Raw genomic sequence first — 18,365 nt, forward strand, 5'->3', positions numbered from 1 at the left:
AGCGCCACTTCACACAGTATGTACAAAGAAAGGCCATACTGCAGGAGGTTGGGGTTTTTTTGGGGGGGGGGGGGGGGTGCTGCACGTAACTGATCATCTAACAGGTGTTCTTGTGGTTTTCCTGGCACGATGGCATTCCCCTGTTTGCTTGATCAAGTTCACAGTGTGTGTTTAGGTAATTTTGCAATGCAACAAATGTCCTATATTGTAAGCACAGATGTATCAAAAATGCTTTAGGACACACACGCACCTCTGATCATTTTCACAACTTTACCATTCACACAGAATTTAGCTCTATTCAAAATCTCGTGGTGTTATCCGAGAGACAATATGTCTATATCGCTTTAGCACTTCATCTGTTTTTTTCCCCCTCTTGCATTTCCTTTTGTTTGACAGGTGCATTGGTGTGCGAGTGTTTTTTTTTTTTGTTGCCATACTGCGCGCGCGTACGAGATTGCGTGTGTTTATATATATGTGGGCCACGCTAGGGTCCGGGAGCGAGCGCGTGCTGATGTGTATTTATTACATTGTGTTGAAAGCGCAGCAGTAGCCAAAGTCAAAGCAGCCGTGCGGCGGTCAGAAACAGAAGAGCTTCAAATAGGTCCGTTTCGCAAGCCGTCAGCCACGGAAGTCTCTTACTTTGTGATTATACTTGTTCTAACGGGGAAGACCGAGTTTTCCCTTTCGGCGGTTTTGCCAAACGGTAAGTGAACGTCTGTGAATGATGCCTGGGTTAGATTAGATTGTGCTCAAAACAGACGCACGAGAGTAGTGTTTTTACTGTTATACATCGATTATTATCGTGTATTAAAGCATCATATGCGTGAATATTTGGATTACAAGCGTCTCATACTGTTCCACTCCAAACCACTTCATTACGCTGTGCAGCCAAAACAGCCCTTTTTAAAAATGTCCAACACATTTTGTCTTTCGCCGTTTAACACTGGATTTGAGTGCTTTTGTTGGGCATATGTTTGATCGTTACTGAATCTTTCTTGCTTCACTTTTTGGTTATTGCATTTATATTGTAGATGATTCGATGACAAGTGAGGCAGTCAACCTTAAATAGTACGTAATGTCATTTCTGCATAAAAAACATCGGTTACATTGGTTAAGTAGCACTGTGCCGTTGGTTGTGAAAAAGCGCTCCGCGACACCGTGGAGCTTCGGGGTTCTTTTTAGAAAGTGCAGCTGCTCGTGCTCCGCGTGCGTGCGTCAGAGCGCTGCTTATGTGGATGACACTAGCCTAAAGTCAGAGCAGTGTGCTTGTGGGTCCAAATATAGCGCGTGCCAGCCTGTGTCTGGAATGTTACCCGGTGGGCGAGATGCAGACCTACCCATCCGGTACATCTCCAGCCTTGCGTATGGACCAGAGTCTTTAGACCAGACCCACCGACCTATGCTTGAGATGAGCCGTAACGTGTGCGAGCGCTCGTGCTGCAGACATACCCATGATCATCTTTAGTCCGAGAGCTGCAGTCATGTCTTAGGTAAAGATCTCTGTCAGGAAAACGGCCTGCGACACCTGTTCGAATGCTCAGATAAGATGTACGCGATGGCACGTGCTGCTTGAGGGGTAGTGGGTTCGAAACTTGGTGGTCGGACATGAGCGCGAGTTCGCTTCTGCGCGAGGCAGAAAGGTGATGACATCAAAAAAGGTTACACATAGTCTTATAGCTGGCAGGCACATCTGATCTACAATACTTAATGCCTATTACTATACTATATTACTATACACACAGTCTATTTGGAAAATTAACTGACATACTTAATAAAGCATACTTATATGTATGATCTAATTAAAGTAAATAAATGAAATTATCTGTTCAAAACAAACAGCCTGTGTCCTGAAAGGTTCTCTCTACACCACAGTGACTGTCGAGACAAATTTTGAACAACTGCTTTGGCTTCATGCTGCAACAGTGATGTTGCTTCTCTTTGTTGGTCTCGAAGCTCCTAGTTCGATGAATCAGCAGCCAAGTTTAGTCTCATTCAGCCTGAATGACCGTTTAGTCAAAGCCACAAACCCAGACGTCCCTTTCCCACAGCTCTGTAGGAAGGAGAGTGTGTGTCCGTACGTCTGCTGACAGAGGAGGATGAAGAGCGGACAGAGCTCGTGATTCATCTCGGTGCCTCCTCTGGTCATGGGATGTAGGAGTTCTCTCTACTGCCTATGAGAGGATGTCTGACATCAAAACTGAAGGGACAAAGAACTCCCCAGAGTCCGTCACAGACAGCAAGGCGCTCCCCACTTGCTGTACCATGGCAACAAAGGATGAGAATTGCCACGGCGACAGCTGGGTGGAACAGCAGGTGAGGCTGGTCTCCTTCCAGCTGTTTCTCCTGCTCTGTCTTTCTCCTTCTTCTTATATTGTCTGGAATCTACTGCTCACCACTAGTTCATTCTTCTGCTCTTCTCCTGAACAGCAGAAGACTGATGGTAACCAGGAACAACCTAGAACGAAACATAAGGTAGATGTTCTTTGCAGAGATCATGTATGCCGTGGTGTGCCAGAGTTAATCGATGACCAGTGTGAACACTGCATACGTGTAGTAGTGTATAGATGTGTTTTTTTTTTTTTCCTGTTTTCAGACAGTATAGCAAGATGCTGAACAATTTGAAAATCAAGACTTGTTTCAGACATTAGATGTATTAGCTATTAGTGACCAGAAAATGTCATCACAGAAGCCTGAGACGACACAAAACAATATATCTGCACAAGCCAGAGTGTTAACATGGCCATGGGCAGTGTGCTTTGTGAAGGAGTGTGCTGTTCTCTCCCCACACATCATACCCAATTCATGAACACTTGTTAAATAACTAATGAGTTTAATTAAGTGAGCTAGCAGAGGGATAATACTGAAGGTGGTGTATGTAAATCTATAATGGATGCTTTGCTGCCCAACTCCACTGTGTTTCAGTCTAAGGGGAAGTTGATTAGAAGTGTAGCTGTGTGCGATGAGTCTTTACCTGCTGAATCAAACGACAAGGTAAGAAGAATTGCAGGGTCTTTTTCTCACCCTCTCTCTCTCTCACTGTCCTTCTCTCTAACACACACACACACACACACACACACTCACACACTCTGCCTGTCCATGTATGGACTTGGAGGCAGAGTAACAGCTGGGGTGAGTGAAACTACAGCGTGTCTGCTTGTGCGCTGCAGGTCTCCGAGGCAACGTGCTCACCAACATGCGACAACGGAACCAGTTCAGATTGTGAAGAGGAGGAACATGGCAAACGAAACGGGTGCAGCCGAGGGAAGAAACCGAGCCTGTCCAAAGGTGACTACTGTGTGTGTGTGTGTGTGTGTGAGAGAGGGGCGGGGGGGGGGGGGGGGGGGGGTGTTCCGGTGGATGCGAGTTCTTTTGTGTATGGGATTTATTTGCGCTTGTATGTGTTTCAGAATTAAGTCTGGAGTATACAGATTCAACAGGCATAGACCTAGAGGACTTTCTGATCACCACTCTAAAGAGCAGTCCCAGGTAACAAGGATGAGTGTCTGCACTGAAGGTTGCTCAAGCTCTTATCTGTGTGTTGCTTAGCTGTTTTATTTTGGCCTGCAGAGACAGACTGATGTTGCTCAAACTAGAACAAGACATGATCGACTTTATGACAGACAACTGGTAAGACTCTGGATATATAATCCTAACTCTAACCCTTAGACTCTGCATATACAACCCTAACCCTAATTGTAATACTCTGCATACATATCCTACTCACAGAAGGTTAGGGATATTTGGATTTAGGTGAAATTTCAGGATGAACGTAAAATGTCCTGGTTCAGTTAGTATTGGTATTTAAACAGTTCTTCTCATCATGCTGTTCACATTTTGACATCTTGAGACCAAGACGACACCTAACAATTGATTAACAGTACCTTGTCATTACGAGGCTTCAAACAGGATGTTTTTATAGGCCACTGAGCTTAGAGTATCACATTAAGGCATAGAAGTGGATGTTCTTTGGACACATCCCACACTGATGCCCACTTCATTGTGAAGAGAGCCCTGTGGAACCAGATGATAAATACCACACAAATCACATTTATGGTGAGGTGAGAGGCAAATGTCAAATCGGACAAGTCAAAACCATTTACATCAGAGTGGTCTGCGTGCTAGACGACCTGCAAGGACACCTGACCATACCACCAGGCACAGGTGTCATCATATTGTATTAGCCAGGGACCATTTACGCTGGACGAGGTACCAGTGGGCATCAGTGTTGTTCACTGGTGAAAGCCAGTTCAGTCTGATCAGAAAAGATGGCCACCAAAACATGAAGGAGCTATCCATCAGCCATGGTTATCTCCAGACGAGCCATTGGTGGTGGTTGTGGTGGTGGTGTTACAGTGTGGGCAGTTTGTGACAAGCCCATACAACTTGACTTGTATCATTAATCCAGAGTCATTGTGCCTCTGCATGGATAATACAGACCAAATTTCATCTACATAGACAACAATGCTCCAGCTCATTGAGGTCACATAATTAGGGAATAGCTACTGGAGACTGTAGAAAACTGATGGGATCAGCTGAGTCACAGTGTAGAGGCTCCTAACTCTGTACCCCAGAACCTCAATGACCCTTCAAGAAGAGAAGATGCCATGCCTCAGCAGACATTAAGTTCATTTGTGAACAGTATGAGATGTTATCAAGCTGTAGTTGATGCTCAAGGGCATTGAGACATTGACATCTTTGTTGCGGTATACCCACCACTGTTCCAATCCAATCCATTTTATTTATATAGCACTTTAAAACAACAAATGTATACCAAAGTGCTGTACACATACTGAAAGAATAAGAAACATAAAACAGCACAAATATAAAATTTAAATTTTGTGTTTAAATAAAAACACCAAATTTAGGAAGAAAATACACAACACAACCCAAAGCTATAGAAACAAATAAAGCACTAAGAAAATCAAATTAAATCAAAAGCCAATGAAAAAAGATGTGTTTTTAAATGAGATTTAAAAACGGCGAGTGACTACTGTTGTTGGCTATTGGTAAATTGTGTGAGATGAGGAAATCATTGTCGCATGCTTTTATGATATATCATTGTAGTGTGAACTTTCTTTAGATTTTCCTATAAATTTCACCCAAATGCCTAACTTTTTTTGTGAGTAGTGTAGATATACACACAAGTTTCCATTTAATGGACAAAATGTCAGTCAGTCCAGTTTTAAAAGGTGAACTTGTGTCTTTTGTCGCAGCTCCTATAGGAAGTTTCCTCAGATGTCTTCCTATCACAGGATGCTGGTTCATAGAGTTGCGGCTTATTTTGGACTGGAGCATAATGTGGACCACAGTGGGAAAGCTGTCATTATCAACAAAACCAGCAGCTCAAGGATGTATGTGGCTGCTGGGGTGTGTGTGTGTGTGTGTGTGTGTGTGAGTGTGTGTGTGGTGTGTGTGTGTGTCTCATGATGTGTATGTTTGTGGACAGACCAGAACAGCGCTTTGCCGAGCATACTCAGGAGGAGAAGACTGAGGAAAGAAAGTCAATACTAAAGAGAGAGAGCAGCCAGGAGAAAGAGGAGTGTCAGGTACACACAAACACATACAAGCATGCACATGCAAACCCACACACACCCCATCAGTACTAACAATATTACGCTGGTACTCCAGAGAAGCTTCTGTAGGGTTCGGTAGAGGTTCTCTAAGCTGGAGACTCTTCTGGTGTGTGTGGTGTATCCTGCAGCTGCGTGCACCACTGTTGAAGGAGCACAAGAAGAGTAAGTCTCTGGAGGAGAGAGAAGAGGAGTATCAGAGAGCAAGAGAACGTATCTTCTCCCAGGACGTGAGCTGCACTACCACTAAACAATCCCCACTCTTTAAAATACAAACACTCTCTCAAACACAAAATGTAAAGTGCTGTCTTCCTCTCTGTTCTGTGCAGTGTCCTGCTCAGAGTATTTATATTGAGACCAGGTAAGCATTGCTTTGTACCATGTAGCTTTTAGACTGATGTAGCTTTAAAATGCTGCAGAAATTTCTGTCACCATCATTGCATTCTTCAATTCTCAATCAGCACATTGAGAGTTTACTCCGCTATTTACACAACCATAAGACTAGTTGGCCAAGTGCATTAAAATGCTAAAAGCTTATATTTCTCTCTCTTTTCAGAGGTCCAGATGACTGTTACAATATGCACAATGAGACCCAAAGGAGAAGACAGCTCTTTAGGTTTGTACAGTAGTACTGTGTAGACATTGTTTACAGTCTAACACGTCTTGTGTAAACGAACCAGTTGGTGTACATGTTCCCTCGGGTTATTTTCTCTGCTATATTTCCACGGTAGCAGGACAGACACCGTGATTCGTGCCCCACTCTTGCTGACCTGTCTGCAGGGCCAGCAGAGATGGTTCTGGACGTTTGTCCAGCAGCAGGCAGAGCAGTTTAGAGCTGGAGTGTCCCTGGAATGACCCCCGACCCTGGAGCAGCACGGACTCGGACAGCTCCTCCTGGACCTCCAAACCCCACTCATGTTCAGACAACTTCTGTAAAGCAGGTATGAAAAATGCGATACCCTTCCCACAATTCTTCTTGGTTTAGGCTACTTGGAATAACAAAAAGTAGTGTTACTACTTTATGAGCTGCTGCATATACTACTAAACCAGTCCTGAATATTCCCTTGGCAATACTGAGTAGTTGTATACAGGGAGTCCCCACTTGACAATGGGTTTAGAGACTGAAATGTCCGTCGTAAAGCAGCTTTCGTCGTTAAGCATGACCCTAGATTTAGATATGCTTTGATCATAAATACAGTATAGAAAAAAAAACTAACAACGTTCTCGTGCATACAGCGTGAGAAAGAGCGACCATGTTGCCGAGATGGGCTACGCTGGAGGCTGTGCTGCCTCACCTTATCGTACACAACACTCCACAACACTCCACAACACTGCACTACACTCCACTACACTCCACTACACTCCACAACACTCCACAACACTCCACTGTGCTGCCACTGCTCCTCCGCACCCCGCGTGAAAATTAAAAAAAGTCGGTCGTAACTCCGGTCCATCGTTAACCAGACCTTGTTAACAGGGGACTCACTGTATTGAACCAGTTGTATTTTGAAGTGAACTAGCATTTTCCAATATTAAATGCTATATCTAAATCGCCTTTTTAAAAATGGAATTTAAGATCTCTGAAAAATCTGATGTCATGATGGGTAAATATCATAAATCCATGCAGTAAACTGAATATTTCCCAAGTTGCATTAGTTCAGGTTCAGAATGTGAGCCCAGTTGTGTGCTCTGCCACAGAGAACGGCTCGTCCACTGAGGTCTTTGTCCTGCCTCCAGTGCCAGAGGCTCCACCCACTAACAGCTCCGCCTACGTCCTGGTGCCTGCAGAGTCCTCCATACGTCCCGGCAGTCTTTTAGTCAACCCACACACAGGTAAATGCTGTCTTGCACACAGACATACAAGCGTACATGCAAGCTTACACAAACATTGTTTCTAGTTTGTCAAGATTTGTGTGCTGGCCTGTGATTTTAGGACAGCCATATCTGAATCCTGATGGATCTCCAGCTGTGTACAATCCGCCAGGGAGTCAGCAACCAGTGACCAATCAGCTCAACACCATGCAGACCCAGGCTCCTCCCCTTCTCCACCAGCAGCAAGTGACAGGCCATTCTCTTCCACAGGTAGGAGGAGCTTCTCAAGGTAACAATGATCACTTGTAGGAAAACTGGGGTTAAGGGGGTTCCAGGGGGTAAAAAACTTTTCAGGTTTTGCAAACAGTGTAATTGTTGCATAAATTAATAAATTATAGTTTTAGGTTTCTTCAGTGTGAACTGGAAGGGAAAGCAAACATTTGTACTTAATGTGTACTTTTGCATTTCATGGTAATATTAGAACCCTCGATTCAGACGTGCCTGTTATCTCCCCCATAGTAAGCGGCCCATAAATCACCTACGATGCACTCAGTACCTCATCACCTGAACGTTCTTATCCTGCATCTCTGACTCGAGCTCACAAAATAAAGTTGCTGACAAGACAGCAAGAGCATCTCAAAGTGTTTAAGTGTAGCGCTAGCACAGATAGCAAGAAGCAGTGCAGGACACTGCAGGACAGTGCAGGGCAGTCAGCAGGTGGCTGGTATACAGTGTGCACAACAGGTGGCAGGTGAATAACAGAAACGAAGAAATGGAGAATTGTGAAAGGTGCAAAGCTTGTGTGTGTGTGTGTGTGTGTCCCTCATACTGGGAGGCTGGTGAACCAAGCAAAAGGTTGAATACTGGATGCTCAGTGTCTTAAACACTTTCTCTCAGGTTCAGTACTCGTCTGTGAACCTTCCACCTCAGCAGGCAGTATCGGTCTCGTCCGCACAGCTCTGCCCACCGGACCAGAGCGTGAGTGTGCATGAACACGTCTGAGGCTTTTTGTGATTACTGGCATATTTGTGATATCACCAATGTGCAGTGGGGGAGGGGGACCTAGAACAAAGGGGGATGGTTAACATACCAGGTGTGTTGTTCTCTCCACAGAGGGAGGAGCTTTCATCTCAGTTCAGTCACATGACACTGAATCACCAGTCTTCAGGTGATGCATCAGATGTGCCCGCCTACTACTTGCACAGGGCGCCACCCACTCACACCTATGCACAACCTCAGCACAATTATGCCCCGCCCCTTCTTGCAGACAGCTACTCAAGCTCAGAAATGGCAGCTCTGCAAACCTGTAGCCAACAGAGCACTCAGGTACTCATTACAGCTGACTGCGTTGTAACGTAACGTGTCCCTCATGTGTTATACTGCGTATCAAGCGTTCTTTTGTGTTCTTTCTTTGAGGCCTCGACATACAGCTATCCAGGTCTGTGTCCCAGCACACAGCAGTATGGGCCTGCTGGTTACAGCGCGCAGACAGGTACGCAGACAGCTGCTTTGTGACGCTCCAAATGACACGCAGGTGCAGCTTTTTAGTGTGGGAGAAAGTTTGTGTCTTACCGTATTGAGGAAGCAGCAGTTATGTGACTGTGTCCCAACAGAGAGGAGGCTAACTGTGAGCAGTGTAGCTAGAGCGCAGAGATGAATGAGAGTGGAAATGGAACAGATGTCACTGTCAATGGAACTAAGTGCAAGTTTGTTTAAAAAAGAACCTAAACCACATTTGTAAAGCTGCCAAAATTCAGTGTTAAAAAAGAATGTCTGTTCTGGGCTCATGAGGCCTTCGGTACGAGTTGATGTGTTGAAATCTGAATTGGGCGTACTAGTACAAGAACAACAGCAACCACTAGAGGGCAGTAGAGCATGCATTGCATCAGGAACTCAAAGCCTTAACTTTAATTAATGACTAAATTGACTAAGGCAAAAATACTTGCATACATCTCAATACTAAATAAAACTGTCTTCTCCTAGGATATGCTGGTCTCTTAGCCAATCAGCAAGCTTACCCAAACATGGTGGGAACTCAGGTGCTACCGCAAACACAGCAAAGCATCATGGGCTCCTACCCACCCACGTGTTCCTATCAGGTGAAATTGGGGAGCACATACAGCTGAACGTAAATCATTACGTGAAACCTTGTCATGTGGTGACTTTATTGTCTCTTTGTTCTTTTCATTTTTAAGATGGAGGCACGGCTCCAGTCCTACCCCTCTGCATTGATTGTACCCCAGCACAGTGGTCAGTCTCAGAGTTCAGCGCCCCCTACTGGAAGATCAGTGTTCTGCAGCACCCTGCCTCCTTCTCCGCCTCCACCTGTCAGTATACTAGGAGTTCCCTGTCAGTCAAACAGCTGCAGAAACACATGCATTAGAAACCAGTGCTGGTACTAGCATAGACACACAGGCAAATCTAACATCCAAAGATATGAGGAGTTTTCACTCACACTCATTAACACAAAAGTATCCGACAGTGGTCACCGTGTCAGTGGAAATCTATCATTGTGTTATCTTACAACACACCTACCTGAGTTCAGACCAGCAGCTCTGCCTTGGTGTGTGGGGCTTTTGTTTTGTGTGCCAGTTTATTTGACTCCTTTACATGCACTGATGCAGTACAAAAATTATATCCTTTTGTGCCAGAATCGATTTTCATTATATGTTTACCATTGCTGTTTTTTTTTATTTTACAATGTGTTAAAGAAATACAATAAACATTATTATATATCCATTACATAATTCTAATCTCCATATTTTGTATTTATATCTGAGTTGACTAGGTAGTTTAAGGCAGAAGGGTTTCACTAGACACACACAGAGCAGTCACCCAGCTGAAGTCTGGTGTTGAGAAGGCGTCCTGGTTCACAACAGCACACAGGTGCTCCATCAGCTCCACCTTCCTGACCTGCTGTGTGGAGGAAGGAATGAACCTGTGGCCCCAACATCCTTTAGCCAAATACAAAATATTTTGTGCAGTGTAGAGTTCTCTCAGTAGGAGACAGTAGGAATTAGGAAACAGAACCCTGTTTCTAAGGAAAAACCACACACAGCTAAATTCCATGTTACAATTTGTAACAATATTTCCTACATACGCTTCAGGAATACTAGCTGATTTGCTCTTGGTGCTTATGATCTACCTTACTCCTATAATGCTCTCTCACATTTCTATACATTCTATAATGCTCTCTCACATTTCTATACATTCTATAATGCTCTCTCACATTTCTATACATTCTATAATGCTCTCTCACATTTCTATACATTCTATAATGCTCTCTCACATTTCTATACATTCTATAATGCTCTCTCACATTTCTATACATTCTATAATGCTCTCTCATTTCTGTACATTCCTATAATGCTCTCTCATTTCTGTACATTCCTATAATGCTCCCTCACATTTCTATACATTCCTATAATGCTCTCACATTTCTATATATCCCTGTAGTGCTCTCACACATTTCTATATATCCCTATAGTGCTCTCACGTTTCTATATATCCCTATAGTGCTGTCTCACATTTATATATATATCCCTGTGGTGCTCTCACGTTTCTATATTCTGTGAGTAAACATAATTCACACAAATCTTTATGTAAATGGATTAGAAGTCAGTTCACACTCTCTATCAAGTCAATCAAATCAGCACACCCAGACTCCAATGTCGTCTGTTTAGATGAGCTTTAATAGAAAGGCACAAATACAGCGAGAGTGTAATGTGAGAATTAAAAGCTTTTAAATACAGAAACAGGTTCAAACTAGACTCATTGATTCCAAAAGCACAGTCTAGATCAGCTCCAATGTCTTTTTCTCCTACAAGAATTCAAGTATGTCTAAGCCGATAAGTTACAGTCAAGTTCAGCCTTACTGGGATTTGATTAAACCCAACCTGGCTTTCTGCTTCCCTGCTTCTGTGTGTGTGTGTGTGTGTGTGTAGGTAAGGGCAGTAACAGTAGTTCCCAGTCAGGTTTGGTTATCTGTCCAGTCTGTTTCCATGGTAAATAAAGTCTCTGTTGCCAGTCGTAATGAATGGAGTTAAAAAAAAAGGTTAAAAATAGAGACAGGCTAGCTGATGCCATTAGATCACCCCATTAAGAGATGTGACTGTGTGTGTGGGTTGGGTATGTTCTTGTAGGAGCGAGAGAAAAAATATGAAATGCCAAATCAAACCCTAAAGAAGATAAAGATACATTTCACAGGTTCTTAAATAAACGTGTTAAAAAGGTCAAACTTAAGTTAGCTTACAAGACTCTAATGCTACTGGTCTAACAGTGTGTGTTCCTGAGAACACAGCAAGAGAAAACTAAAAACATGCAAAATCTCATCTTTAGGTGTAGAGGCCAGCCGCCATTTTGTTTAGGCTATTTGACCTGCTGCCTCAAGTAAAATGTCTGCCTTCACTTACAAAAATACATTTAAAGCAGGTGCAGTCTTCTTTCTGCTGACTGTGTGTGTGCGCCTGTGAATATGTGGGTGTGTGCGCGTGTGTGTAACTTGTGTGTCAGCCTTGAGAGGAGGGCTCTGAGCAGGAGGGAACACTGCCTGGACACACATGTACAGTACCACAGCATGTCTTGAATAACACTGCCTAAATTATAGACAGATCAAAAATAAACAAACCCAGTAAATCCCGGATTAGACCTCCAACAAACCTATCTCTGTCTCACAGTCGCAAGAAAGTTTACACACATAAGCACACACTCATGCTGAAATAGCTGGCTCATTCGTAGTGCTTCTATTAGGGTTGTCTTGCACATTCACACACATTACATACATGCATGCACACACATCCAGAACACACACATGCACGCACGCAGCCCCATGCACACATGTGCACCCATGCCCATACCTACGCCCTCGTGGTGGTGTCCATTCAGGCCTGCATTAATTTTACCTAGCAGTGGGTCCGCGTGGCGCTGGGTCAGATCACTGATGATAAAGAGACTCACTTTGGACCACAGAGGATCTGAAAGCATTTCCATTTACCACATATAATCTCTCACACACTCACAAACAAACAAAAACAAAAACTACTGCAGCTCTCATGGATCACTTCTATTAAGATCTCTCTCTCTCTCTCTCTCTCTCTCTCTCATCCTTCTTCTTGTCGAGGTATGTGTGCTTCGTTGGCTCCGCCCCTTCCTTCCCTCCCCTCGCCGGCTCCGCCCAGCTCATCCTCTATTTCTGGATCTGGAAGATGAAGAGACGCAGGTTGATGTTCTTGGCGGCCAGCAGCTTGTTGCACTCCACGCTGTCGCTGATGGGAAGCGGTGCGTACTCCGTCTCGTTGGCGTCGTTGGAGAAGACGTGGTGCTGGATGACGGGCTTGATCTTCACATCATCGTACGGGCCCTTGAGGAGCAGGAAGGAGCACTCCAGCGCCGAGTTCACCTTGCTCTTCAGGATGAGCTGGAAGGAGAGCGTGCGCTTGCACGACAGGTTGGGGTTGCGCTCCGAGTCGTTCACGCGCGCCTTCAGGACCCACGTCTGGTTGAGCACGGTGAAGCGTGGCGTCTCGTAGTACAGCCGCGTGATGAAGTCGTCCGTGCGGTACGGCCGGAACTGCACCTCTGCAGTGGGGGAGGTGAGGGTCAGAATGTGCTGTTCAACACACACGGTGTGTGTGTGTGTGTGTGTGTGTGGAGAATCCATGTGTGTTGGAGCAGACGTACTGAAGATACCATCAGCTACAGACCAGTGAAGACTGACCCTGACGTTGCCGTATGGGAATGCCTTCACGTGACTAGGTTGTATTATGGGAACTATAACCCTTCAGGACGTTTTATGCATGTGTTAATGTACTTGGCCTGGCCACTCTCACCAGAAACTCCAGGACCATGATTCACACACAGATCTGTGGATCTGTGTTCCTCTCATGGTACCCATTTAAAAGCAAGGTCTTTATCACTTTTATCCTTTTTATCACTTGTTACTGTTTTTTCTGAACAAGGACGACTAACTAAATCTCTGAATAAAGCATGTGTAATGTTCAGTGTATTATTACAGGAAACAGGTTATTATTAAGTGAATGGTGTGCGATGTGCATGTTCGGTGTGCAGGTGTACCTGTGAATCCAATCTTCTCAAAGCTGAGCAGGCTGAAGATGCTGTTATAGAGCTGCAGCTCCCTGCGGTGGCTCTGGTCCATCTCATCCAGGATGCCCATGAGCTCGATGCCGGTCTTGGATGGGTGGCCACACTCCACCTCATGGGCGCTGAGCTCGTGAAATGGCCCCTGCCACGGGCAGCCGATCCGCTTGTACTTACATTGTGTCACTCTGCCCAAAGAGCAAAGTTCAAAGAGAAGTGAGGAATAACACACAAGGGCAGAATACATGCAAATACATGCAATGTGGTTGATACTACAGCAAAGTCTGGTGACAGCTCTGGCCACGCCCACTAAACCTGGCTATTGACTGTTGAGTTGTGTAGGTGAATCACCAAACCATACTGGTCTCTCTCAGACCAGAGGTCGACACCACTGTGCTACATTAACTAAAATTTGTTACACACATCAGATTCAACAGGACTGACGCCCTTGATTTAGAGCAACCAGTTGCTTTAAACTAACTAAAGGATAAGAGGACATACTAAACAAAGAGGGTTGTAAAATGTAAAGGGTAGCTGGATGCAGCATCTGTAGTGTGTGTGTGTGTGTGTGTGTGTGTGTGTACAGACCTGTCCTGGCACTCCTCGGACTGGTGGTGGTCCAGGCTGGAGCGTGGGAACTGTTTGAGGCAATAGCTGCAGTCTGAGGGCAGCTCGCTCACCGCCTTCTCCACCGCCAGGTTCCTGCAGCACAGACTCTTACTGATCTCACAGCGGCAGTTGGGACACGTGGCCTGCTCCTCCTTCAGCCGTGCGTCCGCTAGCAGGTGGATGAAGCAGCCCGCGCACATCAAGTGTCCGTTTGTACACTGTCACACAAACAGGGCAATCAGATCACTGCAGGCCTCACTGGACACACACACACACTGGTTCTGCATGGACTAGCAATTTTCCAGGCACGTCAATGTCTAGTCAAAGCTCAAGCCCCCTGGTTAAAGAAATGGAAAAAGGTCCTAGAATAGACACGATTTCTCGTAATGCTCCAAGATATGTAAAAGGCAGGAGCTCTCTGAAATGTAGAGGACCAAGAGCGGAGTGCATTTGTGTAAATAATACAAGGATGTTGAACTGCTTCGTTATTACATGCTTTTTGCTCAAACTAATAAGGAACTTCACTTAATGAGTCATAACTTAAAAAAAAATACAATACAAAATTTAAATGTTGCAGTGAACAGTGGTTACACAGCAACCTTTGTTATTTGCAGATTTAAATAACATGCTGATTTTTCCAGCGCTCTATTTTCTTTACTGAAAATTAAGGAATATTAAAAATGTACTTTGTCTACTGATAACTGTTATCAGCAAATGTTAAACACATGTAACGTGTTGATACCAATAGTACAATGATTCTTAATGATACACCATTAAACTAAGTACAAATTACATTAGTACTTATAAAGCTCTGTTGTGGCCCTTGGCTGGATCTTTCTAGTGTATTTGACCACATCAAGAAAACCACTCGCTGATCATTTTGCAATAGCATTTTCTTTTGCATCCATTTAATGTTATTTCACAGTTTTATGGACTGGACTCACTGAACACACATATAGGTATAATTGATAATCTGGCCACTGTTCGGTTAGCTGATAATTGTGGGAATGTTTGTCTCAATAGCAGTAACCCAAGCTGATAAGTACGTGTTTGATTAAATCAATATGTTCCACCTATCTGATGAAGACAACGTGTACCAAGATGATTAGCAGGGTAGGGATTGTGACTCTGATCTGTAGTGACACACTTCGACAATCACATGTCTAATATCATGAGTGTGCTAGAACATTAATCACGCATTAATAGAAATGTTAAACCAATACAAATATTCACACAGTGACAGAATTCTATCTGTTAGGCATGTACAGTTTCATCTTACACCAAGAAGCCTTAGAATATTTATAAGAAAATAATTTACAAACTCTTAACTCTCAGAAATCCCCCTGTGTACTACAAGTTACATTTTAGAATTTATCATGCAGATTTGTTAAAACTGAGACAACTGTTAGATGCTCACATCCCAATGTACTCCTGAAAGAAACTACATGGGTTGGAAAATAATTTATTCATATGTCTAACAAGGTACGTCGTCATTTAAAGAAAATGCTCTGAATGACATCAAATGAACAGGTGATGAATACCTGATAAAAGAGTAAGAAAGTAAATCTTTATTTACACAAAAGTAGTATATAATTAATATGTTTGGATAATTTTATAACAATACAACAGCACATAAAATAATTTTGGAACTGTATGTCAATATGTTGCATCAAAGTTCATATGACAGTAAGTAACCAGGGTGTTATTGTAGGAATACAGTAGAAAACCAAGGTGTAGCCCAAAGGCTTTTCCCTTTACTATATACACACGTATACATACACTAAAGATCCAAAAGACAAAGTAAGTGCATGAGAATACAGCCATTTTATTTTACTGTTTAATTTTTCAAGTTATACTTAATTTTTTCCCTTAAATTCTTTACAGTCATAGCCTGGTGTGGTGTACACTGATATGTAACTTTTTCTTATTTAAAAAAATGTTTTTGGCTGTTAGATATTACTGTACAATTTCAGCATTTTAAACATGTCTTGGTGTGGGTGTGCATAAATCCCATTGTAAAGTTCAACACCCACATTAATGGAGGGTTATGGTCATTTGTAAGTCTGCAGTTGAATTTTTTTTTACTGTACACCGCTATGTTTCATGGAAGGCTACAGCTGATTGGGGTAAGGGTACTTAAGAAGTCGGTGGCTGGGTTAAAAGTGTGACTCTTCAATGGCATGTTTGTCCCTGACGGCCAGCAGCTGATGGGTTCACTGTCACATCCTCAGACTGGGTACGAGTTAGCGTGTTAGTCAATAAACTACCATTCAAACGGTACAAAATGAACAAAGCCATAATTACAACCTAGTGGCTGTGGGCTCTGGTATCTGCGTAGCCACAGAAAGTATACAATAGTGCAGGATTCGAATACTTTTTACTATAAACTTACCATATGCGTATTTTGGTCACCCAGGATACACACAATAGAACAAAACACATTTTCCCTAATAAGACAACTAATATCAGTTATAGCTACAGGCATGTCCTATATAATCTTGGGGGTCGGTTTGGTTTGATGGACGCTTTCGAATAGCATATTAACTAGTTCAGAAAGTAATTCTTAGTGGATGGCTTAAATATTTTGATACGCGCATCACTCTCTTGTGGGTTCAGTATCATGCAGCTGTGCGCACCTGTAAATGGAGGTCTTGTGCTTGTAAAAATAATAATAAAGCTGTAGTTTCATTACCTGGTACACCGAGGCTTTGGGCAAATCTAGGCACACTGTGCAGCACAACACGGAATACAAACGCTCCTCGAGTTTCCCGGCGTCGCCCTCCTGCAGTCTCACGCGTTTCTTGGGCGGTGCGTCCGCGTCGGCCTCGGAACCGGAACCGTCTCTCCGTACGCCAGGCTCTTCTTGAATCCCGGCCAGACCAGCGTTTCCCGGTCCGGCGTCCAGGGCGCCCCCCACTGGTCCAACGCCTAGCCCAGCCGAAGAGGAGCCTGGAGCGGCCCCCACTGCCAGCTCCCCCCGCTCTTCCATTGAAGACATCCGTCTCTGACCGAGTCACTGGGGACGTGTGGAGTGCAGGACCCGTTTGGACCGATGGCCTACAAGAGTGGAAGTGCCAGGCAGCAAACAATGAAACCAACTGTGTATAAAGTATTTCGCAATAATACACTGCGATTCATATGTGTTTCCCTGGCGAAAATCGAGCCACTTCTGAGGAAAGTAAACCGCATATGTACAAATAGCGGATGTGGCGCTGCACTACAGTTTTGGATCAATATTTGCAGCTTTAGCGGGTTGTGAACACACAGCTTTCCGCTGCCGTAACAAAACAACAGTCTGCTGGTGGTGACTGCGAGCTGTTGACGCCGTTATCTGCCGTGACAGCTCGCACACAGCTGCTCTTTGCGACCCAATTGGGCTCCTTGCGCCCGGTCCTCCTTCCGAACAGGACCAAGCCACTCCAACAAACTCCAGTCTAGCTCGAAAGCATGAAAGTTGTTAGTTCTGTGCAGCGCCTTCTCGATAGTTCGTCCCTTGGTCTACACTGCCATCTTTGTTTTTTTTTCTGTCTGTCTCCTCCTCTCCCTCTGTCTTCTCGTCCCGTCTCTATTCTACCAATCCGAGCCACGATTATTCAGAACCGGATGTTTCAATAGCCAATCCCGCATCCCTTTACTAGCTGATTAGTGAGTGTTTTGCCAGTAGTTGTGATGGCTGTTATGCCATTCCTGCCAGTCCTCACTGATTGGCTACAGCAAATGTTGTGTTTCATCAGATGACTGGGGTATTTAAGGAGTTATGCGTCGCGCAGGCGCACCGGCCTTCTGCGGGTCAGTGAGACAGCTTCTTAAAGGTGACTACAGACCACCACCCGATATGCGACAAAATGGCAACGTCATCGTTAGGTGCCTCCCCACTGTCTTGATAACATATGTATTATATTTATTTATATATGTATATATTTATGTATATATATGGGGGGTAGTAGCTTAGATAAAGCATAAGGAAGTTTTGAATATTGTTCTACCAAACGATTAACACGGGAAAACTGCCTTTAATTTACTATGTGTATTGGGTGAAAGAGAAGGTCCTGTTGGAATGTAAGGGACCAGTCAAAAGACACAGTATAACTAGACTATCTTAGGGATGACAACTGTTGGTCTAAGTGTATTTGTGTGTGAATGTGCGTTTTGTCAAATTGTCACCTGGGAAAGATAAGGTAGATATTTGAGGAGTTTTCGGGTGTGACTGAAAAGACTTGAAATGAGAGGATAGACCTTTCAAGATTAATGATTGCTTAATCTCAAAAGAGCTGCATA

The 18,365-nt window shown here is 44.0% G+C and overlaps 2 protein-coding genes across 2 annotated transcripts; one reads left to right on the plus strand and one right to left on the minus strand.

The window, feature by feature from the left end:
* The first annotated feature begins 442 nt into the window (after window positions 1-442).
* Window positions 443-10,089, plus strand: arpp21 (cAMP-regulated phosphoprotein, 21). Its single transcript, XM_077008934.1, has 20 exons — window positions 443-703; window positions 2,049-2,313; window positions 2,428-2,472; window positions 2,923-2,991; window positions 3,168-3,285; window positions 3,408-3,486; window positions 3,568-3,627; window positions 5,214-5,351; window positions 5,447-5,546; window positions 5,702-5,800; window positions 5,900-5,931; window positions 6,127-6,186; window positions 6,351-6,511; window positions 7,269-7,403; window positions 7,504-7,652; window positions 8,280-8,360; window positions 8,496-8,708; window positions 8,799-8,874; window positions 9,366-9,481; window positions 9,578-10,089. The coding sequence occupies exons 2-20, from the start codon at window positions 2,182-2,184 to the stop codon at window positions 9,782-9,784; spliced, it is 2,070 nt and encodes a 689-aa protein (XP_076865049.1). The 5' UTR covers window positions 443-703; window positions 2,049-2,181; the 3' UTR covers window positions 9,785-10,089.
* A 967-nt stretch (window positions 10,090-11,056) lies between these two features.
* zftraf1 (zinc finger TRAF-type containing 1) lies at window positions 11,057-17,732 on the minus strand. The gene is made up of 4 exons (XM_077008935.1): window positions 16,780-17,732; window positions 14,067-14,305; window positions 13,455-13,666; window positions 11,057-12,959 (listed from the first exon to the last, which is right to left on the minus strand). The coding sequence occupies exons 1-4, from the start codon at window positions 17,083-17,085 to the stop codon at window positions 12,568-12,570; spliced, it is 1,149 nt and encodes a 382-aa protein (XP_076865050.1). The 5' UTR covers window positions 17,086-17,732; the 3' UTR covers window positions 11,057-12,567.
* Between the last annotated feature and the right edge of the window lie 633 nt (window positions 17,733-18,365).

The sequence above is a fragment of the Brachyhypopomus gauderio genome, chromosome 6 (genome assembly GCF_052324685.1).
Source record: "Brachyhypopomus gauderio isolate BG-103 chromosome 6, BGAUD_0.2, whole genome shotgun sequence".
NCBI classification, from domain to species: domain Eukaryota; kingdom Metazoa; phylum Chordata; class Actinopteri; order Gymnotiformes; family Hypopomidae; genus Brachyhypopomus; species Brachyhypopomus gauderio.

Bases quoted from the DNA above. Each gene is read 5' to 3' on its own strand.
- zftraf1 (XM_077008935.1), bottom strand. From the start codon at position 17,085: ATGTCTTCAATGGAAGAGCGGGGGGAGCTGGCAGTGGGGGCCGCTCCA. The intron at 14,306-16,779 runs GTAATGAAACTA...TTTGTGTGACAG, and splicing joins CCAAAGCCTCGGTGTACCAG to TGTACAAACGGACACTTGAT. The intron at 12,960-13,454 runs GTACACCTGCAC...CCCCCACTGCAG, and splicing joins TGAGAAGATTGGATTCACAG to AGGTGCAGTTCCGGCCGTAC.
- arpp21 (XM_077008934.1), top strand. From the start codon at position 2,182: ATGTCTGACATCAAAACTGAAGGGACAAAGAACTCCCCAGAGTCCGTC. The intron at 2,314-2,427 runs GTGAGGCTGGTC...TCTCCTGAACAG, and splicing joins ACAGCTGGGTGGAACAGCAG to CAGAAGACTGATGGTAACCA. The intron at 5,352-5,446 runs GTATGTGGCTGC...GTTTGTGGACAG, and splicing joins AAAACCAGCAGCTCAAGGAT to ACCAGAACAGCGCTTTGCCG.